Genomic DNA, 10046 nt, shown 5'->3' on the forward strand with positions numbered 1-10046 from the left:
AGACTAATAGTGCTTGCGATTCTCACTTGGCTTATCTCTAGGTTTCTTCCGCTTAGAGTGGCGCCTCGACTTTAACAACTTGACTTCTTGGTACTCAAAGGTGTTGGATTTCACATATCCCTCATTGTTGAGTTCAGATAGCAAGGTGTTGGGTTCCTTGGAAGTATTTGTGTTTCTTCCTCTAATATTCATTTCTGCTTTCTTTGCATTCCAAAGGCGTTGGGTTTTATATACCCTTCGTTGTTGGATTCAAGACTAAGAAGTTGGGTCCAAGAGAGTACATGAGATCATACAAGAACGGTCCGACACATACTGAAATCTTTCTTGAAGGTTTCATATCATATGTACTTTATCTATATTCTATTATAGAATCTCTTTTTTCTCGCGGTTACACCGCCATTACAACTCTCTCGCAGTTACACTACCATTACATCTCTCTCACGGTTACACCGCCATTATATCTCTCTCTTGCTAATTTCAGATTAAGCCAAAACCGATAGTGGATTTGGTCACTTCTGTCCGGATATGAAATGCGGTTACCTTGTCTGGATATGAAATCCGGTCAACATATTGAAAATAGAGAACCCGGGTGAAACTTGATCGATTTAGCAATAAACCGGACGACCCTTGAGCAGTTTAGCTCTAATCCGGTGACACCTTGAGCGGTTTTACTCAAGCCCGGTGACACCTTGAGCGGTTTAAGTGATATCCGGTCAACACTTCATCTAGTTTAGGATGAATCCGGACAAACCTTTATCCGGTTTAGGGTAATCCGAATGATATGCAAAAATAGTTCATCATATTCAATTTTTAACAGCAATTGATTTATACACACATGATTAATATATGGAGCATAATACACTCACTTTTGTTAAGAATTTTGACCAGTTTAATGCCTGCGATTTCTTCAAATCTTCACTCTCCAATTTCCAAAGAAAAACTTTCTAAAAGAAGCAGAAGCTTTTCTTTCACATACACTTGCTATTTATAGCAAGTGTATGACCGTCTTTTACCAAAAGCAAGCAATTCCTACTTCAACACACACACACACACACACACATCACCATGCTTACTTACATACCATAAATATGTAACATAAATTTAAAACTCTTAAAATACTTAAACCGAATATTACACATTTCATTCTAACTCTTTTCAGATTTCTATTCCTCTAAAGATTCCATTTCTTCAAGCCTCGAAAGTTTAGGGGTCGTTTGGTTCTGGGAATTTGAAGGACTTTGTATTGGAATGACAAATTAATTCATTTGACCAAATTTCAATTCTTTTATTTGGTTCATTTCTTGAAATAGATGGAATATTTCAAATTCCATTGAATACCACAAATTAATGAATTTATCATTCATTTGCATGATGGCAGGCTTGGGGTGGTGGGGTAGAGTTTGGGTAGGGGGGTGGGACAGAGTGATAGCTGTGACGATAACAGTAATGACATGATGGTCAGTTGCATGTAGGTCGGGTGATGGATGAGATACCCAAACAAAAACGATTGTTTTAATTTTTTTTTTGAGAGATTTCATTCTATTTCCTATCAATCAAACACATTATGAAATTCCATTCATATTCATTCAAAGTCAAGTTGTTTTGATGAATTCTAATTCATCACATTCCAAACACCTTTTTTTCCCCTTTCCTTCTCTTTATTTTCGTTGTTAGCTTTTACTTTAGGAATTTTTCGTTCGGGGTGTTATATGGTGCGAATTGAAATTCATCCTCCTCTTGAAACAAACGTGTAGTGTTAAAAACGGCAGCCTTGATCAACTGAGGATGCGTTCAATCTTGTGTACAAATCCACAGATTTGAAATGGCTTGTTCTGCAAACGAAACATCATCATCATCATCAAGATCAGGCGCTACTGAAAGTAGCACTAGTTGTTGGAATTGGAGGAAGGCATTATCAGCTGAAGTAAAGCTGTTTCGAGGGTTTGCGTTTGCTTTCACCATTGTTTTCACCCTACTCCTCCTCTTATCCTTCTATCTCTTCTATCTCCGCATCCGCCGTCTCCAACGCCGTACACCGCATTGGTCGGCTTCCTCATCAGCCATCAATGTTGTCTCAACGGTATTATTATTTTATGCTAATTGATTCTCGATTTATTTAGGTTTAGAACAATTGCATCTTGGGAATGAGGGCCTTTATGATATCTTATCAGTTTGTCATTATCACTTACGTGCTGTAATGCAGATTCCTCTTCCAAACTAGTTAATTTATGAGTTTTGACCTTTTTTCCATTGTAAGTAGGAGCAGGCTGAGTTGGGGTTGAAGAAAGAGCTGAGGGAGATGCTGCCTGTTATTGTGTTTAAGGAGAGCTTTTCTGTAACTGATACCCTGTGAGTCTTATGCTTCTTTGTTTTCATTATATATATTGTAGATCTTTTAGATATGCATTGCACAGTTAGAACTTCATTATAAGATCCTCAAGAAACTGGGATTTGCTTAGCTGGACAATCTATCTAACCAGATAATCCCTCTGTTTCCAAAAAATAAACTGGCATTCGAAACCTGTAACACCATCTCTATCTATTTGAACTTGGAAAGTACAGAGGTTCCTTCTGTAATTGTGAAAGTATTTATGTTCCAAGATGATTAACTTTTATTGCATATGAGCAAGGATCATTTTGCATAATGTGATTGGGATTGATATAGATAGCATAAGACTCTACAATTGAGTCAAAGATGACGAGATTCATGTTACATGACTTGGCAGCATATGCCTTATGTGAAACAAGGGAAGCTAGATCAATCGTTACCATATAAACGAAGTGAAGATCGTTACATTATCCTATGTGGAAGAATTCCACTTTTTTGGCATGACTCTTTCTATTTTTGCGCCGACATATGAGTTGTCGCTTTTCTTTCTTTCTGTTGACACCTACTTCATTGCATTTTCTTGTATTCATTAGTTACATAAATATGTATCATTGATAATAACGTAGGGTTAGTATTTCTAGCTATCGTCTTCGTATTGGCTACCCATCTGCTTTCGGATAGAAGTATAGAAAACGGATTATTGTTGTTGTTCTAATTATCTTTATGCCATAAAAGTTTATATCAGTAGTAAATCATTCACGGCTCAGAGTAAGTTTCTTGAATTGCAATATGGTTAATTGATTACTCATGCATTTGCCTTTGCATTTTTGCTAATTGCCATTGTTCTTAGAAATCGGCCCAGGTGATCACGTAATTGGCCACCTATGCATCTATCTTCCATATAAAGTGGATTTTCATGTTATCATTTTATTAAGCATTTTGGAACAACTAATAGCCATCAAGTGGAGATTATGTAAGTATTAATCAGATTCAGAAGTCAGTTGATTATATTTAGCTGACTAGTCCACCTGCTAGTCCTTGAAGCTATTAAATAATCACTAGGACATGTACGACTAGTTGATATGGCCTTATTGATTTGGGAGTTATAAGCCTAATCAAAGGAACTCCTTTTGAAAATTTACCAAATTAATTTACCTTCCATTTAACATTTTCCTTCCATCCCAAATGGAAATTAAACCAGCTAAGCAAACCAAGCACAAAGTTGTAGCCGTTTAATGCAACCGTTTAATATTCATGAGAGCGTCCGATCCTAACCCTAAATGAATCCGTGTTCAGGATATGCAACAAACAATCAATTAGTGCCATTTGAGTTGCTTAATCTATGAAAAATATTCTTATGATTGTTCATGTGTTTGTATAAAACTTCTTTTTGCATCATTGAATATATATAATGGAAGGTTAAAATGGAAGTCAGTTGAAGGTAAATGATTTCTTTTTGCACTATAGGTTGTTGTGGTCTTTTCATTAGATTGTTCCTTGATACTTTCTCTGTCCCAAAGTAAATGTCCACAATGAAAAAGGCACCTAGTTTTAAAAATGTATAATACACTTTTTAATTAACTAAATGACAATTTTACTTTTAATAATAGAGGGAGTAACGAATATTTTCATCTCATAATTAATAGTAGAATTGGAAATGGAAACTTATTTTTGGGACGAACTAAAATAAAAATATTACACTTATTTTGGGACATAGAGAGCATTTTCTTTCCATTAATTGAGGTTCTGGTGGATTGGAACTTCAAGTCTGGATGCTTCACGAGACCGATACAATGGAACAATGAAAACAAGAAACTGTACAACTGGTGAATTAAAATGCTTAGCTTGTATTCATAAAATGAATCACTTAATATGCAGCTAATAATCCGCCTACAGATTGAACGTTAGAAGGTTCACTATCACCAAGCTCCACTTTTTAAGTTTTTGTTTTCAGATCACTGTGACTTGAAGTTACATGCAACTTCTGTCAAGCATGAACTCATAATAAGAACAGTCACAGACTACTTAAAATCTGTAATGATTGTTTTTATCAGAGCAGTTTTTGTGTGCCATCAGTAGCATCAATCATATCATCTTTAACCAGTTTTACTTGTTCTGAAAGTTGGGTGCCAATGAATGAATTTGCAGATGTTCGGTATGCCTTGGGGATTATGAGGCAGAGGATAGGCTACAACAGATACCAGCTTGCAAGCATGCTTTTCATGTGGAGTGCATCGATCACTGGCTTTCTTCTCACACCACATGCCCCCTATGCCGTCTCTCTCTTCTTGCTTCTTCTCCAACTGAACCAGAAACAACTAACGAGATTATATCTACCAACATGGAGAACACTACTGAAACATCTCCTCAGATTCAAAATTGTGGTCAGTCTTCAACAAATCCTGAGCTTACCCAATAGTTATAAGGCAAGAAATTCTCATATTGTTTTGATATTGACAAACAATCTTTGGATAATTGGTAGTTAATATATCTTGCTTATAATATGCAGCAGAAGTAAGCTATGTCTTCCCACGTGTTGTGTAGCATTTGTTCTTTAATTATTGTTTATTTGCTTATCAAATCAGTAAATATTCGATTATGGTTTAACTGGTTTAGCACTTTAGATAATGATCATTCCGAAAGAACAAGAAAGTAGATTTCTCAAGATCTATAAATGCATAGAGGTATATGTGATCGTTAAGGTGCAGTTTGTTAAATTTCCTCGTGTCCAAGATTTCCATAGGTATTGATGAGGGAACCATCATCTTTGACTTTGAGAGGTGGCAAAGTAGGATAACTTGCACTTCAATCGCCGTTAAGGATGTAGTTCAAGGAAAACACGGTCTCCTTCTCCTTCATTGGATTCGGTATCCCGGTGTTCTGAACTGGCAATGTGTTTCATCCGATTGGAAGCTTGATGCAAGTTGCTTTTTCAGCTGATTGAGAAGACCATTTTGTGTGGCGAAGTTTTGGTCGACCTTGTGAACAGGAAAAGAGCCCAATTGAAGCGTGGTATTTGTAGGCCTTGTACCAAAACTCTGCTTAAGGGAACACTGTTTTCGTAGTTGCTGGTGAACCACACAGCATAGATATTGCTAGTTCACTTCAGTTTGGGGATCGTATGCAAAAAGTATCTTTAGTCGTGCGCCTCACGCCGAAATTGGCTTATGAAAATGGGATCATGATCACTGAAAATCGAGTTAGGCATGCCCCTTTGAACCCTCAAGCGGGTCTCATGCACCTGTTCGACTTATTTACGTAAGTAGAAAATTTCTTTCTGTATGAAAGGTGCACCAGTAAAACTTTGAGGGGTGCTCCAAGATATTAGAAAAATGCCATAAATATCGACTAGAAAACCGAAAACAAATCCCTTAAAATCACAAAAAAACTAAAAAATTCTCACGAAATCAACATTACGAGTGGAGACGTACTCATTCACCATGCCAGTGAGGTATGGTAATGGGGCGGGGACCTCAATCCTCGATCCCCATCTTTGTCCCCGTCCCCACCGGGGAATTCGATCACATCCTCATCCCTATCCCCAATGGGGAACGAGGATTTTTTTTCCTGTTCGTGTAACCTTTTTTAAATCAAATGTGTGAGACGTACACATGTTTAAATCTCACATTTTTTCAATAAACCTAAAATCAAAAGAAATTAAATTTAATACAAAAAATATACATCATCATATAATAATTAATAAATCGAAAACTAAAAGAAATTAAATTAATCTAAAAAAATTAATGTCACATGTACTAAAACATGTTGAGTAATATCCAAAACCACATCTACTAATATCCAAAATATATTGAAATAGAAATTAGCATTTACTGATTTAATAGAAATAAATATTATATAATATAATTTATTGAATAATATATGTACGGGTATGGGTATGGGTATGGGGGTGGGGTGGGGTGGGGCGGGGCGGGCAATACCCGTCCCCATCCTCAATTTGAGCCAAACAGGGATCCCCGTCCCCGTTCCCAAGACCCAATTTAACGAGGAATCCCCATGCTTGACTAAGACGGATGGACCGGATCCCCAACAGATCGGGTTTAATTCCTATTCCTAATGCCAGTCAATGGGGTTGCCTTATCCATTGCTCTACAACCAAATTGACTTCTTTTTCTGTTTCATGGATGTGATGAAGATTTCAACCACAATTTTCTTATAATAGATAATGTCTTTTTTACTTTTTAGTTCAAAATCTGTTAAACATAATTGAAATCGAGTAAAACAAATTATTAAAAAAAATCATTTTATTCCGTTTAATTTAATAATATCTTTTTTTAATTAACCTGGATATCTAACCCGCTATGCGAGTCGACTGATCCCAGAGCGACCACCTGTTTTGCAGATAGTCCGAAGTCATCGCATTTGAACCTTCGTGGCCACAAGGGAATTTTTATTGCTCCTTGGATTTGAACATTTAATTTAATATCTTTATTAATATGCTTTTTCAATTTCCATAGTTATTCACTTCTCCTTTTTAGGTTCTTGTTGAATCTGACCCTGCTTATACGTGGTACAAAGGATTTGAAAATAAAGTGTCTGAAGGAATAATAAAAATCCCTTGTGGGTTGTGGTCACAGTGGTTTAAATGCGATGACTYCGAGTTACCAACGAAACGGATGGCCGCCCTATAATTAGTCGATTCGCGTAGCGGATTGAATATTTAGGTTAATAAAAAAATGATTTGAAAATAAAGGCACGGACCTCGCGGGGTGCTGTTTAGATTCAAGTACTATGGTTTATCAATTTGTAAAATCATAACGATGTATGTCATCCAACAACAAATTTTCGGTTTGCTTTGGAGGTGTCGTTTGTATTTGGTTGGTTTTTTCTTAATAAATATGGCTTTTAAAAAAACAATTTTTATATATAAATGTTTCTCATTTAAAAATTTCAATTTCACTAAATATATTTATTTTGAGTAAATCACATTCTTGGTCCCTATAGTTTAATGATTGTCATTGCTACTGTCTTTCAAATGCGTTTCTTATACTCTCATTACTTGTGGTATGCAAAAACACATGCTCCGAGTTCCTTCCTTTAAAATCCTGTTAGTCTAGTTAATCGATGGAACATATCGTCTTTTTAGCTTCATCTTTTTATCATATGGTTATTCCATTTGTCAGTTTTAGAGTAAATTACATTCTTGATTCCTGTGGTTTATGTGTTTTGACACTTTAGGTCTCTATTTTGAAATATCTATAGATTATATCCTTGTGGTTTGTATTTTATAACACAATGGTCCCTAAATCTAACTTCGATAAAATTCTATGTTAAGTATGTGAACTGAAGGGGTATTTTAATCATTTTATTGTTTTTCGTATTTTTTATAATTAAAAAACCACAGGGACCAATCATGTAGTTTACATAAGTCTTATAACTTTGACCAATTCCCTTCCTAGTCATCTTTTCCGATTATCGACCACACTAATACCATCCCCTACCTAGTTTCAAACCCATTTTTTAGTCATTTCTACCTTTAGATACAAACAAAGTTTAAAAAAATGCAATTCATTATCATGAAGATGTTGATAAGTTTCAAAATCAAATCAATGTCAAGATCCACAAATTAATCACAAACCTTGAATTGAAATCAAATAACATGAAAAACAACCCTAACTCCTATAACATCAATAAACATCACATAAGAAAAAAATTGTGCAAATAATTAAAATCCCTAAAGATTCAAACAAAAATACCATAAACCGAATTCAAACAAAAAACCCCCCTCAAAACCCAGATCTTGAAGGTGAAACCCTAATTTGTATGTTCGTGTTGCCTCGATTCATCGTTGACGTGTGTATGTGTGTGTCAAAGTCTATGACCCGATTCCTTTGTAGATCTGAGTGACTAAACCCATAATCGTTTGTGAACTAACCCTGATCTTCTCAATGTGGATTTAGGTTAGATGGTCGAATGGATTTAGGTTAGACTGTCGAACGGATTCTTGTTGCTGCTTCGTGACAAGATGAGAGTGGTTCTTGGTGATGCATCTGTTTTAATGGTTGTCTGTTTCACAGTTGCAGATTTTACTTGGGTTTTTGTAGGGTTCAACATACCAGGAAGATTGAAAGGGTTCAACATACCAGGAAGATTGAAGGATGATGTTTTGTGGGGTTTGAGATGGGAGGTCTGGTCTAGAACAACCAAAAAAATGGGACCACAATAATTTCCATAAAAAATAAGAAATGTGGTATATAATATCAAGATACAAACTTTCCCCAAAAAGGGAACAAGACACACTAGTTCAATTACAATTGTAAATGAATTGGTTTGAGTTTAGCAACCTCCTAATTTAATTCTTAACAAACTAGATTGCAATCGGGAGTCATCCAACCCATCAAAAGGCTATAACATTGTTTGGTGTCCTAAAAAATGCTCCCCGAGCTCTCTCTCTTTACAAGGACCGGTCAGACCTTCTTGGCAACCAAGCCACTAGATACCGAGGTACATGCTGATACAAAATAAGTGTTAGGCTAAAAATCTTAGTGAGTATGAACATGAAGTAAGCAACCATAATATAATTARTTAAAAGCATTTGTAAGCCAAGTATAACATTCGTTTATAATCAACTAGGGAGACCCATATCCACTGAGAGTGTTAGGAACACAAAAGTATGCCACTTGAAACAACGTTGTCGCATAACACTTCAGACTTATCATCCAAGTGTCCTGACGGCTTCTTAACAAGTTTCATCTCAAGAGTCGGTTGACCTTAATGTCTATTCTTACTAATAACATCTTCAAGGCTCAACATACTTAGTGTCTACTTCCAAGGTAACACCTCAAAAGGCGGAGTTCTTAGTGCCTACCTCCAAGGTAGCACCTCAAGACTCAACCCTCCTAGTGCCTACTCAAAAAGTTCAACCAATTATAGATCTCAAGTGAAAATGTCCAACAAATCAATATTGAGATAACTTCTCACTCATCATGTTTGGAATGCAGTCTTTAGAATATCATGTTCTCTTATTCGAAGCTGGTGATATCCAGATTTCATATCAGTTTTAGAAAAACACTTAGCCCCTTTAAGTTAATCAAATAAATCGTCTATACGGGGCAACAAATATTTATTCTACATCGTAACTTAATTTAATTCACGATAACCGATACATGATCGCATCGATCCATCTTTTTTCTTAATGAATAGGATCAGTGCTCCCTAGGGCGAAACACTAGGTCAGACATATCATAATGATGCGGCTAAGCTGATCTCTTGAAAATGTTTAAAGTCTAGTTCTAGATCTAGAGGTGGGTAGAACATAGTGATACGAGCTTGGGTGATGCGAGGGAATTCGAGATAATTCTTATAACGCCAAGGAGAGTTAGGTTTGCATAGTGAGAATGTAACATCCAATTTTTAATATGCCCAATTATTTTCTTAGTATATTTAATTATTGGGTTAAAAAGAACTTATGATTTAGWGGRAGTTTGGGTCTGAAGTTTTAGAATTATATTTCTTAAGAATATATTAGAGAATTTGGAAAATATCACGTCAAATAGATACGTAAAACAGATTTTTTGGGAGATCTTTTCTAGAATATTTTTGTTGGATGTTATAGATTATTTCTTTATGAACGTGTAGGCGAAAATCTCATAGAAAACGAAGGTCCGAGCGAAAAGTTATGAATAATTTAAGTGTTGATGGTCAAAATGGGTACCTAGCCGGGCCAACCCGGCCCAACTCGAGTTTTAGCATTTTAAAT

General features: G+C 35.8%; 1 protein-coding gene across 1 annotated transcript; it reads left to right on the forward strand.

The window, feature by feature from the left end:
- The first annotated feature begins 1655 nt into the window (after positions 1-1655).
- Positions 1656-4861, forward strand: LOC112514596 (RING-H2 finger protein ATL58-like). The gene is made up of 3 exons (XM_025121159.1): positions 1656-2080; positions 2261-2349; positions 4478-4861. The coding sequence occupies exons 1-3, from the start codon at positions 1823-1825 to the stop codon at positions 4746-4748; spliced, it is 618 nt and encodes a 205-aa protein (XP_024976927.1). The 5' UTR covers positions 1656-1822; the 3' UTR covers positions 4749-4861.
- The last annotated feature ends 5185 nt before the right edge of the window (positions 4862-10046 follow it).

This window comes from Cynara cardunculus (assembly GCF_001531365.2).
Source record: "Cynara cardunculus var. scolymus isolate 2C chromosome LG 6, CcrdV1, whole genome shotgun sequence".
NCBI lineage: Eukaryota > Viridiplantae > Streptophyta > Magnoliopsida > Asterales > Asteraceae > Cynara > Cynara cardunculus.

Bases quoted from the DNA above. Each gene is read 5' to 3' on its own strand.
- LOC112514596 (XM_025121159.1), top strand. From the start codon at position 1,823: ATGGCTTGTTCTGCAAACGAAACATCATCATCATCATCAAGATCAGGC. The intron at 2,081-2,260 runs GTATTATTATTT...CATTGTAAGTAG, and splicing joins CCATCAATGTTGTCTCAACG to GAGCAGGCTGAGTTGGGGTT. The intron at 2,350-4,477 runs GTGAGTCTTATG...ATGAATTTGCAG, and splicing joins TTTTCTGTAACTGATACCCT to ATGTTCGGTATGCCTTGGGG.